The sequence below is a fragment of the Caenorhabditis remanei genome, chromosome II (assembly GCF_010183535.1).
Source record: "Caenorhabditis remanei strain PX506 chromosome II, whole genome shotgun sequence".
Classification (NCBI taxonomy): Eukaryota; Metazoa; Nematoda; class Chromadorea; order Rhabditida; family Rhabditidae; genus Caenorhabditis; species Caenorhabditis remanei.
Window position 1 is genome coordinate 409,733 of NC_071329.1, and position 17,980 is coordinate 427,712.

Sequence of the window (17,980 nt, forward strand, 5' to 3'; positions counted from 1 at the left end):
CGGTTCTGCGAGTGCACTGGCAGATCTTTGTTATCTCCAAAGATAGCTAGAAGTGGTTTGTGATCAGTTTGCAGGGAGAACTTTCTTCCAAATACAAACTTGTGACATTTTTTTACGGTGTACACCAATGCTAAGCCCTCCTTCTCGATTTGACTATAACGTTTTTCAGTCTCCGTTAGTGATCGTGCGAAGTGAGCTATGGGCACTTCTTGTCCTTCTGGGTTTATGTGACTGAGCACTCCTCCAATTCCGTATTGGCTCGCATCTGCTGCAATGACAATCTTCCAATCTTCCTTGAAATGAGACAGCATCGTCGCATCGGCCACAGAATTCTTCAATCTATCGAAAGCATTTTGCTCAATGTTGGTCCACTTCCAGTCGACGTCTTGTTTCATCAGACGGTCCAACGGACCCCTAAGATCGCTTAGCTTTGGAACGAAGCGACTGTAGAAGCAGATCGCTCCCAGAAATGAAGCTAGTTGCTTCTGGTTTTTTGGAGATTCCATTCCGCGGATTACTTCAGTTTTCTGTGGATCGGGTTTTCTTCCGTTTCCGTTTACTATAAATCCCAGGAATTTGATCTCTGACTTGGCGAAGGCACATTTCTCTAGACTCACTTTTAATCCATACTCTTCAAGACGAGCGAACAACAACTTTAGTATGTGTTCATGTTCATGCATCGTCTCTGCGGATACAATAATGTCGTCTAAATAAGATGCGACACCTGGCAGCCCATTAGTTAGCTTATCAACAACTTTCTGAAAAATAGCTGGAGCGGGCTTCAACCCAAACGGCATCCGTTTATACTTGAACAGTCCCAAGTGGGTGTTGATGACAGCGAGCTTCTGCGCCTCTGGATCAAGTTCAATCTGCAAGTACGCATCTTTCAGATCGATTTGCGAGAAAATCTTCCCTTTTAACTTTCCAAATATATCTTCACTGGTTGGTAACGGATGGTATTCATCCTGCAAGGCAGTGTTCAGACCAGAACTTTTGAAGTCAGCACATATACGCACTTTACCCGAATCCTTTTTTCGGACCACGACAGTAGGTGAGGCCCAGTCGGAATGTGAGATGCGCTCAATTACTCCCATGTTTTCAAGTCGTTTCAGTTCTGCTTCTACTGGTTTTTCAGATCCATACGGAACTGGTCGGCTCTTTTTGAATGTTGGTTTTACATTCGGAAGAGTGCGAACTTGCGCTTTCTCTTTCGTGCACAACCCTAATGTATCTTCGAAAACTTTTGGAAATTCTGTTTGTAAGGACATTCTCAGCTGGTTGCTGTCCTTCTCCGCAACTGCTGTAGTTACGGTGCTTACCACGACATCGAGTGCTTCTCTGACTTCTGGAGAATGAGCCAACCATGACATGCCAATCAGATTTGTGAACTCCTGTCGAACGTACGCATATTCAGAGTACTGTACTCCTTTTAGCTCAAATGATACTAGCACACGGCCTTTCACGATCATTTCAGTTCCGTTCGCACAGGCAATTCGGTGGGGAACTTCTTCTAGTTCCGGAGCTCCAATAGCCTTCCAGTTCTTCTCGCTGATGAGAGTTATCTCACTTCCAGTATCAAGCTGGAACTTCAGCATCTGACTCCCAACATTCACCCACATCGACGGTTTTACCGACTTACTCTGATTCCCATCAAGATTATCTACTCTAACGCTTTGCGTTTTTTTGGCACCCTTTTTTTCCCAACGCTTACCCGTCTTCTTCTTTCCTGAATTTTGCGGACATTGTGGTGCACAATGACCCTGTTCGCCGCACTTGAAGCAAGTAAACTCTTTCTTCGACTGAGACTCTGAACCGTGACCTTTGGTTTCGGTTTTGTGATTGCTGGTGTTGCGGACGGGTTTCTTTTCAACTTTATTCACACTCAACGGTTGCTTTGGCGAACTCGCTGCCACCGTTTTTGTCTGTTGTTTGAGTTGAAGAAAGCGGAGCCACTCATCATGAATCAAAGCCAATGTGACTTTCTCCTTCTTCCGCTCGCACTGCTCAGCCCACTGCATCAAGAATGCTTTGGCTGCAGCATCACCAGGTCCATCTAATCCCCGGAGGAACAAAAAAACGGACCAATCATCTGTTGACATGGTAGCCAACTTCGAATCTAGGACAGCTTCGCTGATTCTGTTGCTATATTCGAGTGGATCGTGGAACATTCCGGAAGCTCGCGTGATTTGAAGGCACTCTTGTCGTTTCATCATCAGACTACGATGTGAACCAAATACTCTTCCTAACGCCTCAACTGTATCCTTGAATGGAATGTCATATACATCGGCAGCTTCACGCTGCGAGTCGACATAACGATGGAACGCTGATTCATCGAGAGCACCCAGTAGTAACCGGACTTGCTCTCTTGACGATAAGTCTTTTCCATCTTCAACAATCACCAACTCATGACGTGAAAACCATTTCTTAAAAGAATCTGGTTCATCAAGCGTGAACACAAAACGTGGAAGTCGTCTTGCCAAGTCACCCATTAACCGAGCGTTGTTTCTGGCTCGGGGTGTCTGCACAGTCATGTTCTCAAGAGTCTCCGTCTCGGATCCAGCTGCAGCTCGTGCCGCTATTTCTTCGTGTAGCCGCCGATTGTCAGCCATCTGCTGTTGCTGGATTTCCGCCGACGCCACCATTTGTTCGCGGAACATTCGCAGCGTTTCAGTGAGCTCTTTTGCAAATGCTAATTTTTCTTCCCCCATAATACCTGAGTACTTTTAGTTTCCTGATCGCCAATATTATATCGTGAAGCCGAATAAGAATAGCCAAGAATCGATAGACAGTCGTTTATATGAGCGGTGGTTTTATGTATGGTTAAACCAAAGAATAATCAATATCAGAGTTCACTAGTTCTATAATTCGAAGGTCGTCACGTCATTGCCAGCGTGGACGGCCACGCGCCTTTCGTTGCCCGGAGGAATTATTGTTGCCCGGAGGTGTCGAAGAGGGTTTTTATGCTTCTTTGTGAGGTAAGGAGACACATTTTTTAGATTGAAAATGCGTATTTTCAACGTTTTGTTTTTCTTAAAACGCAATTTTTCAGCTCGAAAATGCTCAAAATTCCAAAATGGTCAGTGCTGGCCGAACTTTTTTCTTTTGTGTTTCTAGGCCACGGAAACTTCTTCTACTCGACTATTCTTGAATCTCAGCCTGTTTTCAGTGTTGTTAGCTTAATAATTCTGATAAAACGACGCACTTCAAGAAACATTGTGAAAAAAAAGTTTAGAATGGCCTAAAACCCCTAATTTGAGCATTTTCGGGCTGAAAAATCGTGTTTTTTTTCCAAATTCTTGAAATTCCCCGTGAAAATACAACGTTTTTTGGCTAAAATCCGCTATAAAAACGCGATTTTTCAGAAAATGCTCAAAGTGGTTAGTGGTGGCCTTCTTTGGGGTTCTAGGCCACGGAAAGTTCTTCCACCCGACTATTTCGGTATTACTCTTGAATCTCAGCCTGTTTTCAGTGTTGCCAGTTTAATAATTCTGATAAAACGATGCACTTCAAGAAAAATCGTGAAAAAAAACCGTTTAGAATGGCCTAAAACCCCAAAAATGAAAAGTTTGACCAGCACTAAGGAATTTTGAGCATTTTCGGACTGAAAAATCGTGTTTTTTTCCAAATTCTTGAAATTCCCCTTGAAAATACAACTTTTTCGGCTAAAATCCGGCATAAAACGCGATTTTTCAGCTCGAAAATGCTAAAAATTGCAAAATGGTTAGTGTTGGCCGAACTTTTTTCTTTTGTGCTTCTAGGCCACGGAAACTTCTTCCACCCGACTATTCTTGAATCTCAGCCTGTTTTCAGTGTTGCCAGTTTAATAATTCTGATAAAACGACGCACTTCAAGAAACATTGTGAAAAAAAAACGTTTAGAATGACCTAAAACCCCAAAAATGAAAAGTTTGACCAGCACTAATCACTTCGGAATTTTGAGCATTTTCGGGCTGAAAATTCGCGTTTTTTTCCTGATTCTTGAAATTCCCCGTGAAAATACAACGTTTTTTGGCTAAAATTCACTATAAAAACGCGATTTTTTAGCTCGAAAATTTCAAAATTTCAAAATGGTTAGTGCTGACCGAACTTTTCGTTTTTGTGTTTCTAGGCCACCGAAAGTTCTTCCCCCGATTATCTGAAAATTTGGTATTTTTTGGTAATTTTTTATTAGCAGCCCCCGCCTTATTACAACTACGCCCCACTGCAAACGAGAGAGTATCGGCGAGAGACGCAGAGTTTTTTCTGGCGCGAAACAGATTTTCACCATTTTTGATCTATTTTTGCATAATTTTCACTCGGAAATTGGCAAATTTTTATTAAAACTTGTGAAAATAGATCAAAAATGGTGAAAATCTGTTTCGCGCCAAAAAACTCTGCGTCTCTCGCCTCTCTCGTATGCGATGGAGCGCAGTTGTAACGATATTGCTCTGCTAATAAATTCCCGTAGAAAATACAAAGTTTTTGGTCTAAAATCCACAATTTTTCCCACTTTTTTTCCAGGTGGAAACCGCGAATCCATTGGTTCTCTACGGATCGGAAGTTGACGCCGACGAACAAGTTCAACAGAATAAGAAGTTGTCAGTGTATGCAGCGGGACGTCATACACCAAAAGAAACAGTCGATATCAATGGAATTCCAGCATTCAAATGTGGATTAGAGGAGATTGAAGAGGAAACTCAACTGCTTTATGATGAATATGTCATGTTCGATCAGGAGAGATTCAAGATTAAGTATGTTGTCGAGGTTAAGGTCGAGAAGATGACGGCGGCGGAGATGATGGCGTGATTTGGCTGAAAATGGATGAAAAATAGCTTTATTTTTGAAATTTTCAACTCATTTTGCCAAGATTTTTCTCTAATTTTTATCCCATTTTCTTCTGAAACTCCCAATTTTAACTCATTCCAACTTTACCGAACCCTTTTTATGATTTTTACAATTTCTCATCAAAAATGATGAAAAATTGTTGAAAATCTATAGAAAATGGTCGAAAATCACTCTATTTTCAACATTTTCTACTCATTTTCCAAGTTTTTTAACGGCTATTTAGCCTTTTCCAGTATTTTCCTTCGTTCCCTCATTTTTTGACATATTTTCGTCGAAAATTCTCTTTTTGCTACATTTTTTTTATATTTTTATCCCATTTTTCATCAGAAACCTCCAATTTTTACCTCTTTTAAACTTTATCAATTACTGTATCTCGACCTTCAATTTTTCCCATTTTTTCCCATTTTCTACTGTAAAAATCACTCTGAATCTCACTCTACCTGTTCTCTTCCTCTGCTCATTCCCTTTATATATCTGAATCTCAACATTTCTGCTCAACTCATTTTAATGAATATATAAAAAATACGGATTTTTCTATTTATTTATAAGATTTTTGTGGTTTTTTGAAGGTTTTGAACCTGAATTTTATATATTTTTTGTCACTTGAGGTTGTCTGAAAATGGGCGGAGCCTAACAATTTCAAATTAAAAAACAATTTTCAGCATTCCCAAATATGAGCAGAAGAAAGTTGAGAGCAGTGGAATACGATCGGGATTATGTCAATTTTGATGGTAAATTATGGAAAATTTCAGATATTTCTTAAATTTTGTAATTCTTCTAGAAAACTAGGTTTACGAAACTTTTTTCGTTCGAAAAAGTAGATTTTAAAGGTTTTTTGAGTTGAAAATCACATTTGAAGAATAAAAATAGGGTTTTCGACTATTTTATCTTCATAAATCCAATATTTCTGCTTGAAAACTAGGTTTTTAAAGTTTAAAACGACATTTTTAACATGAAAAATAGATTTTTCATCTATTCTATCATAGAAAATCTATTTTTCTGCTAGAAAAAATGTTTTTCGTCTAAATATTTCAACACCAAAAATTCATTTTTCTGCTTGAAAACTAGGTTTTTTGAGTAAAAGATTACATTTTAATATCAAAAATAGAATTTTCGTCTATTTCAACACCAAAAATTTATTTTTCTGCTTGAAAACTAGATTTTTTGAGTAAAAGATTACATTTTAATATCAAAAATAGAATTTTCGTCTATTTCAACACCAAAAATTCATTTTTCTGCTTGAAAACTAGGTTTTTTGAGTTAAAAATTACATTTTTAGTATCTAAAATCCACATTTTCTTCCACGTTCCAGACGACTTCGAGATCCGTCGTCTCATCGCGACCGTCGAAGAAGTGCATCTGAAAAATCGTGGCGAGAATTGGTCGGCTCAAATGATGGACGAAACTGATACATCGAAATGGACGGCTGAGTTGGAGACATATTTCAGAGATCTCGGTGCACCAGATGGGTGTTCGAGAGCAGCCGCAGTCGATTATGTGCTGAATGCGGCGGTTGCGAAGATTTATGAGCAGAAAGGTACTTGAAGACATCCGGATAGACAGACAGTTGAACAGACATGACAGGAATGTCGATTTTCACACAAAAATTTGAGATTTTCAGTCCAAAAATTGAGCATTTTTAATCCAAAAAGTATCATTTTTAATCCAAAAATCGACTTTTTAAACCCAAAGGTTCTACATTTTTAACTCAAAAATTGAGATTTTAGCCCAAAAAATTCATGATTTTTAACTCAAAAATTGTCCATTTTTAACTGAAAAATTTGTCATTTTCAACCGAAAAATTGAGATTTTCAACCAAAAAATTATACATTTTTAACACAAAAATTATGATTTTTAACCCAAAAATTTACCATTTTCAGCCCAAAAATCGACATTTTTAACTCAAAAAATGAGATTTTAGCCCAAAAATGACTTTTTTAACCGGAAAATTGGCATTTCTTTTAAGCTCCGCCCATTTCCAGGTGGCGACACTGAGCTCTCATCGAAACGGCTCAAAGATCAAGCGGAAAAAGTGCTGGAAGCCCATCGAGACTCGCAGAATCCGATGAATCGACTCGACTGTATGCAACTTCATTTTCGCAAATTCCCTGTTTCCGAATTCAATTTTTTCCAGACTCCTCCCCAAAATTCGCTGAAAACGCGCGAGCACTCTGCTCGATTCTGGGAATCTCTGAACATCATCCGGATCCGAAGGTTCTGATGAAAGCGGCGTGTTTGTATATTACGGAGAATTTGTCGGACGATGTGATTGGCGAGGAAACGGACGAGGTGTTGAAGGGAAAGGTAGGTAGATCTGGCGTGCCTTTAGACGCGTTTCTAGTGCACAAATTGTCTATACTTGAGTCTGGGGCGCCTTTGACCCTTTCCAGGTCTCAAACTATAGAATTTTGAGATCTGGCGTACCTCAGGCGCGTTTTTCATCGCAAAAACTCCAAAAAATGAGGGCTGTAGCGTCGTTGACGCGTTTTTTGTATCGAAAAGACCAATAAAACATAAATTGTCTATATTTGAGATTGGGGCGCCTTAGACGCGTTTTTTCAGGTTTCAAATAACAGAATTTTGAGATCTGGCGCACCTCAGGCGCGTTTTTCAGCGCAAAAACTTCAAAAAATAAGGACTGGGGCGTCGTTGTCACGTTTGTTGAATTAAAAATAACCAGTAAAACATAAATTGCCCATAGTTGAGTCTAGGGCGCCTTTGACGCGCTTTTCAGGTTTCAAACTGCAGAATTTGGAGAGCTGGCTTACCTCAGGCGCGTTTTTCACCACAAAAACTCCAAAAAATAAGAACTGGGCGCCTTTGACGCTTTCCAGGTCTCACATTACAGAATTCTGAGAGCTGGCGCACCTCTGCCGCGTTTTTCCAGCAAAAAAAGACTCCGAACATACAGTACATCAAACAGACATTTTTCTATCAAATCCCAATTCTCTCTTCCATTTCAGAAGCTTCTCGACATCAAAGACTTCCCGATCGGAATGGAAGTTCCAAAGAACGGAGCCGCCCATTTCTCGGCTCGACTCCTTCGACTCATATGTTTGAGTCAGTTGAGAGATGTCTCGAAAATGGTAATTTCGATTATCGGATAGTCCTTACTTCATACTTGCGAAATTGAAAATGTTACATTTTTTGATTTTTTCGCTCGACAAAGTTCTTACAACTGCGCTCCACCGAAATGCCCTTGAAAAATGTCTCTTTTTCTCTGCGTCTCTCAATTTCGCACACCATTTTCTTCGGTTTCGGTAGAGCGCGGTTGTAAGAAGAGTGCCGTGCTAAAATACCTTACTTCAAAGAACAATCCTCTTATTGCAAATGGCTTCTTTTCAAAATTTCAGAAAATTTAAAAATACACTTTCCAAAAGCAAACATCTGTCAGGTTTCACTTCAAAAATCAGTGTGTGATCTGTCTTTTTTTTTGAGAATTTTAAAAGTTTTCCTTTGTCTACCAAAGGCTTCCCCCTCCCTCCGTTCAAAAACCAATTTGTCGCTTAAAATCTTTTAAAATTCTCCCATTTTTTTGATTTCCCCTGAGATCAAATGATCACTTTCTCGATTTTGCAATTTTCAGCCTCCGCTCCGTTTTATTACTTTTTTTCATTAGTTATTTTCCACGCAAGTGACTGAAAAATAGGGTCGGTCTCCATGACAACCGCGTTACACCTCACGGATTTATAGATTTTCTGAAAGCCACGCCCCCATTTTTTGCTAGAAGGCAGGTGACCGAGGTTTTCAGCTGGTTAGAAACTGAAAATATAGATTTTAAGCTCAATTTTCTACTGAAAAACATGATTTTGAACATAGAAAATCGAAGTTTTGAGCCAAAAAGCTCAAATAACCTAATTTTGGCTTAAAAATCCAGTTTTTCAGTCAAATTAACACTGTTTCTGACTGGAAAAGCCCCGATTTCCACTCAGAAAACTTGAGAAAACTCAATAATGCGGAAAATAAGATTTTGAAAGTGAAATTGAGTTTTTCACATCGAAAAGCATGAAATGCGCTTTTTCAATGCAAAAACCACTCTAGATATTCAATTTTTAATACAAAAAGTCGAATTTTGAGCTTATAATTCCGTTCTTCACATCTAAAAGCATAATTTTCTACATTTTCGAGCCTAAAAACCATTTGCCGACCCAAAAAATCCATTTTTCAACACCAAAAATCCAATTTTCCTCTAAAATCCCGCCCCTATTTCCAGATCAACGAAACCCTTGTCGAAATTCAAAATCTAACGATGGATATGTCGAAACGTGCCGATTTGAAACAGGTTCAATACGGACATTAATTCCTTTTTTTGTGATCTGAAATTCCCTGTTTTTTTCTATTTTCCACCATTTTTCCTGATTAAATTATTGCTTTAAATCTCTATTTTTCTTATTTATTTCTATCGCTGTTCTCTTCCCCAACAGCTATACCTATACTTTATACCATTTTGTCTGAAATTCCAGCCAAAAAATGGGTAGTTATTACTATGCGAACAACAATCAACAATTCAGTATGGCCACACCGGAAACTCGCCGAAAACCCAATATTTTGGTGACCGGATCACCGGGAACCGGCAAATCGACGTTGGGACAACAGGTCGCCGAAAAGTTGGGATTCGAGTTTATTGAGGTGAGATAAATGGGAAAAAAAGAGGATTTTCAGCCAAAAAATGACGATTTTTGTGGAAAAAAAGGGATTTTAAGCCTACAAATAACGATTGTTATTAAAAAAAATTGGAGATTTTCAGCCTTAAAAGGGCGATTTTTGTGGAAAAAAAGGGATTTCCAGCTTAAAAGTGTCGATTTTCAGCCTAAAAATGACGATTTTTCGGGGAAAAAAGGAAATTTTCAGCCTAATAAGAGCAATTTTGTGGAAAAAAGAGGATTTTCAACCCAAAAATAGCGATTTTCGTGGAAAAAAGGGATTTTCAGCCTAAAAACGTCGTTATCAACATTTTCTACTCTAAAAATTCATTTTTCGACTCTAAATAAAAACTAATTTTTTGACCATAAAAGACCATTTTTCGACTCTAAAAACTCTTTTTTTGACTCTAAAAGACCATTTTTCGACCATAAAAATCATTTTTTGACCCTAAAAAAAGTGGATTTTCAGCCTAAAAATATACAGATTAATTTCGAAAACCCATTTTTCTCGTTCCAGATCAGCAAAGAAGTGCGCGAGAACAATTTGCAAGGCGAATTCGACGAGCAATACAATTGCCACGTGTTGGATGAGGACAAACTGTTGGATCACATCTCGGAACGAATGGACAGTGATGACGGGGGAATTGTGGTGGATTATCACGGATGTGATCTGTTTCCCGAGAGGTATGAGAGGGGGAGAGACATCTGGAAGTGCGGATGGACAGACAGACTTGCTGATATTATAATTACCTGAAATCCAGTGAAATTGAGAGTCCGGACATCTGGATTGTCAGAAATCCTAGAAATCTAGAATTCGACACATCCGGAATCCTGATTTCCAGCGATCTTCTTCTAGTTTGCTCTGAGTGAGATACATTTCAGAGAGAGACTGAAATTCAGAAAAATAGAAAGGCAAATACTCATTTACTACTTCAACTCATTTACTACCATTTACTCATTTACTACCGTTTGCTCATTTACTACTTTTACTCATTTACTACCGTACTGCTCATTTACTACTTCACTTTTCACCATTCTCTTAGGCTTAGGTTTCTTAGAAATTCGGAAAACAATTGACAGATACGATGAATAACCGTTTTCGTCAATTTTTTCCGAATTTCTAAGAAACCTAAGCCTAAGAGAGTGGTGAAAACTGAATCCCAGCATATCGCTCTAAAGTAGTAAATGAGTAAAAAGTAGTAAAAGAGTAAAAGTAGTAAATGAGCAAACGGTAGTAAATGAGTAAATGGTAGTAAAAGAGTAATGGGAGTAAATGAGTAAGGTAGTAAATGAGCAATTGATAGTAAATGAGCAGGTAGTAAATGAGTATTTGCCAAAATGAATATTATGAGCTGAAAAATATACCAAAATGTAGATCTCGACGAGTTCTATGTCTGTTATCTGCTATGGGCCGGATGACTATTCGTTAATGTGCCGCGGGCCGGCAAAAAGTGCCAAAAAACTCGAAAATGGCCAAAAAAGCCTTTCTAGCCCGGCCCGTGGCATATTAACGAATAGAGATCCGACCCGTAGTAGGTCACGGACATAGAACTCGTCGAGATCTACATTTTGGTATATTTTTCAGCTCACAAAACTCAGTTTGAAGCGAGTTACGAGCCGGCCCGGTTGACAAGTATGATTAATACACTGTAAGATTGCATACAGACAGACCTTTAGATTTCGTATGTTTGAAATCTTAAACTTCCTTTCTATTCCCTATAACTATGATATAGATAGACACTCATACTCTGAAAGTTGAGAAATCTGCCCATTAGACACCCCCAACCATCATCCAAATCATTCCAATTCCAGATGGTTCGACGTCGTCGTCGTGCTTCGTTGCTCCACCGAAAAGCTCTACGATCGTCTCAAATCTCGTGGCTACACCGACTTCAAAATCAAAGAGAACGTCGAATGCGAGATCTTCGGATCCTTGTTGGAGGAGGCTAAGGAGTCTTATAAGTACGGAGATTTCAAAAAATCTTAAATAAATTTCTTTTTTTTTGTTGCTTTCAGAGAAGAAATCGTGCACGAACTCCAATCCGAAACACCCGATCAAATGGAGGAGAATATCGAGAAGATCTGCGAATTGGCCGCCGCCTTCAAGAATTCTGATAATCACATGTGACTAAATTTTGTCTGAAATTCTGAAATTTCCCACTTTTCTTACAACTGCGCCCCACCGCACACGAGAGAGCATAGGCGAGAGACGCAGATTTTCACTGTTTTTGACTTATTTCCGCTTTTTTCTTAGTATTTTTCTGATTTTCTATGAAAAAAATGCGAGAATAAGTCAAAAATTCTGCGTCTCTCTCGCCGATACTCTCTTGTTTGCGACGGGGCGCAGATGTAAGAGGGATGAACTGCTAATATCTTTGTTGTTGTGTTTGTGTTTCTCTTTCCTATCGTTTCTTGTTTTTTTCCCTTTCCTTTCTTCTTACTTTTTCATTTTCCCCATTGAGAGATTGAGATTTTTGAATTTTTTCGATGAAAAAATTTTCACTAATTTTTTTTTTTGAATTTTTCGAAGGTTTCTTCAACTTTTTCAATATCTTTTCTGCTTTTCTGATTACAGATTCAATTTCCTATTCCCGATTTCCATTTAGCGTAAAAATGAGTCAACTCTGGTCGAAAATCCGATATGGAGTACGTTGGAATCCGGCGGAGCGGTTGGCACTCGCCACCAGGGCTCTCAATTTGCAGAAGGTTGAGTTTTAAGTTTTAAGCGGGAAGAGACATTTCGCAACTGTCGATTTTGGCAACCATTTGGGAACCGCACAACTTTTTGATTATGAGAAAATCAATTGACCTAAGTTCCAATGTACTCGATATTTTAAAGTTTACAGTTTTTAAAGTTTACAAACTGACCCAAATTTCAAAACAATTTGGTTTCGAAACATCGTGGTTGCGAAATGACCGGTTTTGAGATGAAACTTTTCCGCATTTTTGAGAAAACTTGATTTTTATTAAAGAAGTACGAAGTCATATTTTTTAATTGTAGATTCCGATACTTCAGACAATTCTTTTAAAAAAAATATCATTGACGAATATGCTAAAAATAGCTCAAAAAGGCACAATTTCCGTTTTCCTGGAGCCTTGATGGAAAAGTTTTTCCACACGGCCGTGTAGTCCTCTCGGACAAGATTTTTGCTCAATTTCTCGTTTTCTTAGTCTTTTTTCGCATTTTTTCTTGATATAAATTGAGCAAAAACTTGTTCGAGAGGACTACACGGCCGCGCGGAAAAACTCCTCCACCAAGGCTCCAGGAAAACGGAAATAGCGGTGGTTAGAGCGATTTTTAGCATATGCGTCAATAAGAAAAGTTTCTTACCTGAAGAAAAGAAATTTGAAAGTTAAAAAAAATATTTTATCAAAATTCTCTCCAGGTAAAATCAATCGATATCTCGATGGACCCTCTCCACCACGACAATCTCTCAATCCGCACATTCTGGCACTCGATAATGGCGCCAAAAGTGCGATTGACCAACCCGAATGTTCGTGTCAAGACCGAAATCCGAAACGATCGACGTGCGCCGTTCTTTGTCACCACTCTTGGTATTATAAATTCACAACACTGCGCCGCATGGCTTTAAAGGCGCATATAATTTATTAGAAATTTCGCGGAATGGTCTCGTAGTTGAAAAAGATCAAATACCCTATTTTCGAGCTTTGCAGGTCTAAAAATAAATGCAAATAATGTTTTTCGCTTCGAGACCATTTTGAACAAATTAGAGGCGCCAAAAGCCATGCGGCGCAGTGTCGGGAATTTATAATATACATTTTTTGATGAATTCTGAGAAAAATTAACACAAAATAATTATTTTGCAGACGACGGTCAAAAACTGCACATTTCAACGGAAAACATGTCTGCAATGGACGTCATCATGAACTTCAATCGACTCACCGGACAACCACAACTCGGAAAAGCTGGAACTCGTCCGAAAGCGAAAATTTGATCGATTTCATTGTTTTTAGCCGATTTTTAGCAGTTTTTTGATATAAAATTCATTTGTTTTTTAAATTTCATTGAAAATAATCAAATTACCCGTAACACGTTGTGACAAGTGATAGGTGGGGAGGACATTCCTTAAAATATACACAAGAGGTATTTCAGCGGGATCACTTAGGCATCGAGAAAAGAAGTTTTGAGCAAAGATTCGGGGATATTTACAGGTTTGGAGGGAAAACAAGGAAAAAGTAACAAAATAAACGATAACTAGATGTTGAACAACAATTCCTGAGAGAGCGGATCGAATGGAGTGATTTTGAAGAGACGCATCACCTGGAAATTAATTAATTTAGTAAAAAACGCAGAATTTTGAGCTGAAAATTGAAATTTCAGAGTTTGCGCGGCAGATATGGTGCATCATGTAAATTGCGTACGATGCACCATATTTGACGAGCAGCGGCAAAAATTCAAAATTCTTGGTTGGTTTTTTCTGGTTTTTGCTGCAGTTTTATCGGGTTTTAAAATTGTCGCCTTTTAAAATTAAAATTTGAGGGTTGATTATGTAACGGGTGTAAAAGTTTACGGTGCGACAGCAGTGCGAGGCGTAATATCCCCAACGAGCAGAATTTTTTCCGAGTCGCGTTGCGTGCGCGTCGCGGTTATGTTGGTGAACCATGTTTAAATAGTTAACTGTGAAAATTTGACTAATATTCAAACTGCATGCCATGAGAACTATTTTCAGTTTATAAAAAGTCTTGGAAGTTAGAAAAAACCGTTTTAATTTTTTTTTGAATTTTTTCTAGTTTTTGGTTTAAAATTTAAAACACAATCAAAAGCGGAATATGTATGTTGATCTTAATTTGGAAATTTTGAAAGCTTTCAGAAAATTTTGTTAAAAAATGAGCAACTATGGTGCATTCAGTGCATACATATACGATGCACCATATTTTTTACATAATAATTTTGTTTTTCATTAAAACCTGTTTTTCATCAAAAGGCACGCTTCTTACAACATGCACTACCGAAACCGAAGAAAATTCGGTGCGAAATTCAGAGACTCAGAGAAAAAGAGACAATTTTGAAGGGAATTTCTGTGGAGCACAGTTGTAAAAACTGTGTCGAACTAATAATAAACCTCCCGATTTCAAGAATTCTCACCTGATACGCCTCCAACATGGTCGATGCTGCGGAAGACACGCCCGACAACATCAACACTAAATTTCCGAATCTTTCAGCATAATTTTCGAGACCAACACTTTCATAATACGCGAAAAGGGCGGAGATCACTTTATTTCGGAATGTCAGAACGACTCGGCGAGACGCTTCTGTGATTTCGGAGTAATCTGGAAAACTTTTTTCCAAATCAGCAAAAATAGCAAAAATTACCTGAGGAGCAACCGCAATTAAAAAGCACAATAATCTTGATGACCACAATCTCTTGAGGGCTTAATTTCAGATTTCTGAGGGGTGTCGCCACTTCGTCAATACAACAATCGGTCATCTGTTTGTACAGCTTCTCCTGACGCCATCGACGATCAGCGGACACGGAAATCTGGAAAAAATTTGGGTTTCGCCACGAAAGTATACGGTAAACGGGATTACTGTAGGATTCGTGGTGGGACTCACTCCGTCTCACAACGATTGCCACAGCGGAAATTTCGGAAAAGTTACGAATTCCGAAATTTCCTAAATTTTCAGTTCCGCAGATTCCTGGTTGGCACGGTGACAAACTTGACAAGGATTTTAAAGTTTATTTGTCGTAAGCCTCGCACCGCGCATGTTTATACATTTCTGGAAGTCTAGGGTCTAGGGTCTAGGGTCTTACAAGAAACAGCAAAAGCTACAGTAACCCAGCAGTCGTGCCTTCGTGAAGGGACCCTTTCATGATTATACTTTCCAGAAAGTTCTTGAAATGCAGAATTCCCTCAGCAAGCGTAATTTGAGTTTTTTCAAGTTTTTGGTGCCAAAAAAGATGCAAAAACTCACTCTACTCCCCTCCTCCAACTTCTCGACATTTCTCGGCATACACGTTCCATTTGTGATCAACCAAACGTCGTCGATATTCGCCTGTGCCGTATAGTATCCGTGTTCCAGAATCAGGCAGTGTACAGCAAATCTTTTCAATATTACTGTACGATCCTGTACTGGTAAGTTGGCAAATACTGGCAGCGTTCGCGTCCATTCGAGCATCATGAGAAGTTCGGTTTGAGTGGCGACGGAGATGTCTGTTCCGAGCATGACCATCATTTTATGGTCACCACAAGAGGGAGAGGTGCCGCCGGGTACATATCGGGAGGTGGACGGTCCCGAGGTGTCGGTGGCCTGAAAAACGTTTTTTTGAAGAAATTAACGGTAAATTGGTCAAAATAGTATTCAGACCAAGTCGCGTCTCGCCACGAAATGCTACAGTTGCCTAACTTTTGAAGCTACCGTAATAATAATTTCTCTAATCGATTTTAACAAATCTGAACCTATCATAACCATTTTGATGCGAGCTCAATAGCTATTAAAACGATCTTAACCGATATTTACTGTTATTAACTAGCCTTAATAATGATAAAAAACAATTTCAGCCGATTTCAGTTGCTCTTAACAGTTCTAAGATGTTCTTAACAGTTTCTACCGAATCGTAACAATTTTTTCCCAACCGCAATTAATTATATCAACCGATCGTAATTATTGTGAACCATATTCAGCCATTATTAACCGATCTCAACCGATCTTAACCAATTCTACCTTTCTCTATCCCTCTATCCTTTTCCAATTTTTATTCTCAAAATATTTCAAATCTCACACTCATGCATCCTTGTTTTGTTAGCTTTGACAGGTCAATGGCGGCTTGTCGGGAGGCGACCACTTCCAGCTTCTTTTTTCTGAACAACAAAATTTTTCTTGAATAATTTCTAGTACCACTTACCGTAACCTATCATCAATAGTTGTCAAATTATCCAAAAGTGTCAAATACTGAGTCTTATCCTCAACTTGAGGTCGTGGGGGTGTTGGTGTCGAGTTGGAGCAGCTGGGGCGGGAACGGATACGACGGCATCCGATGAGATCACGACGCGGTTGGAGGGCTGAAAATTTGAAAATTTTCATGATAAAAAGGTGGAGATCGTTTAGAAAAGTATAATCATTCGGGTCTTGCCACGAAACCATACGGTTGCCTAATGTTGTCAGTACCGTTATTTATAATTTCTTGGTGAGACCCGACTCAATTGAAACCCCAAAAACTTTGTTTGAGGTTAAACTGGTCGAAATAGGTAGAAACCTTTGAGAAATAGGTAGAAACTCATTAAGCTCGTCGAGGGCTTTCAGAGAAGTGTAATGATACAATTGCCTAATTTGTGAACCTGCAGTAATTTCGTTGTGGGACCAAACCTAGATTGTACTTTTCTAAAAGCCCTTTTCAAATCCTCACCTTCTTTACTCATCCCACTCTCCAAACACTTCCGATACCGACACGCGCGGCACGCTTTCCGTGCCATCGTCGTTGTGTCACAAGCCTTTTCTCGTTTACACTCGGTGTCTTGTCGTTGGACGACTGCTCTGGAACCAATAATATTAAGAAAATCCTCGAAATCTGGTAAGAACCGTACCTGCGAAAAAACGTTTTGCATCCAAGGCACGCCACTATTCCATAATGTTTGCCTGTGGAGGGTTCGCCGCATATTAAGCATTGACCGATGACTCCTGGAAAGGGAAATTTTGAGTTTTCGTTATGGTATTAGGGTCTAGGATCTAGGGTCTTACAAGAAACAACAAAAGCTACAGTAACCCAGCAGCCGTACTTTCGTGACGGAACCTTATCATGATAATACTTTCCTGAAAGTTCTTGAAATGCTAAATTCACTTTTCCCCCGATACTTTCTATTTTGTGCCAACTTCAGCACCAAAACTTTCAATTTTGTTTGTAATCGAAAAATTATGTGATCGTTGCTCCGAACTCATTAAAAAGAGTGTTGCGTTTTCTCTTTCTTATTATCAGTACAGGAAGCACATGGGTTTCACTGATTCTGTACACAATGATAAAAGAGGAAAATGTGTGTTTCAAATGCATAGAAAGTGATTTCTGTGTAGTTAGTTTGATGAGAACTTGCAAAAAATGTTTTTGACTGGGAAAGCGCTACAGTATCGTTTTCCTTACGATACCGTAATATATAATTTCGTGGTGGGACCCGAAACCCAAAAAAACGTTTTTCGAAGTTCAATTGATTAAAATAGGTATAAAATTTTGAAAATGCGATTTTAACCTCGCCTAGAGTAGAATGTTGCCCAATTTTTGAAGCTACAGTAATTTCGTGGTGGGACCAAACCCAGACTTAATTATACTTCTCTGAAAGCTCTCAACTCCCTGAATTCAAATTCAAAAATTTTTCTAAAAAAATACTCACCCTTTTCCTGTTTGACATGTTGTGCCAATTGGGGTGCCATCGCGGCAATACTGGGCACCGCACTGATCACTGATGTGAATGTGGGCATTGTTTGAAATGCCGTAGACATTGACTGGCTAGGCGCCGTTATTTCTGAAAAGATTTGAGGTTTTTTGGAGGGGGAAGCGGAAATTA

General features: G+C 38.9%; 6 protein-coding genes across 6 annotated transcripts; 4 read left to right on the top strand and 2 right to left on the bottom strand.

Moving 5' to 3' along the window:
• Window positions 1-2,529: 2,529 nt before the first annotated feature.
• GCK72_003697 (uncharacterized protein) lies at window positions 2,530-4,784 on the top strand (the record flags this gene model as incomplete). Its single annotated transcript, XM_053724197.1, has 2 exons — window positions 2,530-2,670; window positions 4,500-4,784. 2 exons carry the CDS (start codon window positions 2,530-2,532, stop codon window positions 4,782-4,784), a joined length of 426 nt encoding a protein of 141 aa, XP_053588391.1.
• Window positions 4,785-5,496: 712 nt separating this feature from the next.
• On the top strand, window positions 5,497-9,123 carry GCK72_003698 (uncharacterized protein; the record flags this gene model as incomplete). The annotated part of the gene is made up of 6 exons (XM_003097245.2): window positions 5,497-5,554; window positions 6,136-6,360; window positions 6,806-6,904; window positions 6,958-7,127; window positions 7,787-7,909; window positions 9,037-9,123. The coding sequence occupies 6 exons, from the start codon at window positions 5,497-5,499 to the stop codon at window positions 9,121-9,123; spliced, it is 762 nt and encodes a 253-aa protein (XP_003097293.2).
• A 212-nt stretch (window positions 9,124-9,335) lies between these two features.
• GCK72_003699 (uncharacterized protein) lies at window positions 9,336-11,594 on the top strand (the record flags this gene model as incomplete). The annotated part of the gene is made up of 4 exons (XM_003097233.2): window positions 9,336-9,452; window positions 9,984-10,150; window positions 11,279-11,428; window positions 11,483-11,594. 4 exons carry the CDS (start codon window positions 9,336-9,338, stop codon window positions 11,592-11,594), a joined length of 546 nt encoding a protein of 181 aa, XP_003097281.2.
• On the bottom strand, window positions 11,238-13,432 carry GCK72_003700 (uncharacterized protein; the record flags this gene model as incomplete). The annotated part of the gene is made up of 2 exons (XM_053724198.1): window positions 11,238-11,577; window positions 13,371-13,432. The coding sequence occupies 2 exons, from the start codon at window positions 13,430-13,432 to the stop codon at window positions 11,238-11,240; spliced, it is 402 nt and encodes a 133-aa protein (XP_053588392.1).
• On the top strand, window positions 12,874-13,422 carry GCK72_003701 (uncharacterized protein; the record flags this gene model as incomplete). The annotated part of the gene is made up of 2 exons (XM_003097225.2): window positions 12,874-13,021; window positions 13,295-13,422. 2 exons carry the CDS (start codon window positions 12,874-12,876, stop codon window positions 13,420-13,422), a joined length of 276 nt encoding a protein of 91 aa, XP_003097273.2.
• Window positions 13,433-13,682: 250 nt separating the features above from the next.
• Window positions 13,683-17,915, bottom strand: GCK72_003702 (uncharacterized protein; the record flags this gene model as incomplete). The annotated part of the gene is made up of 9 exons (XM_053724199.1): window positions 13,683-13,748; window positions 14,574-14,758; window positions 14,802-14,967; window positions 15,402-15,737; window positions 16,210-16,288; window positions 16,333-16,489; window positions 16,834-16,961; window positions 17,012-17,105; window positions 17,807-17,915. 9 exons carry the CDS (start codon window positions 17,913-17,915, stop codon window positions 13,683-13,685), a joined length of 1,320 nt encoding a protein of 439 aa, XP_053588393.1.
• Window positions 17,916-17,980: the final 65 nt, after the last annotated feature.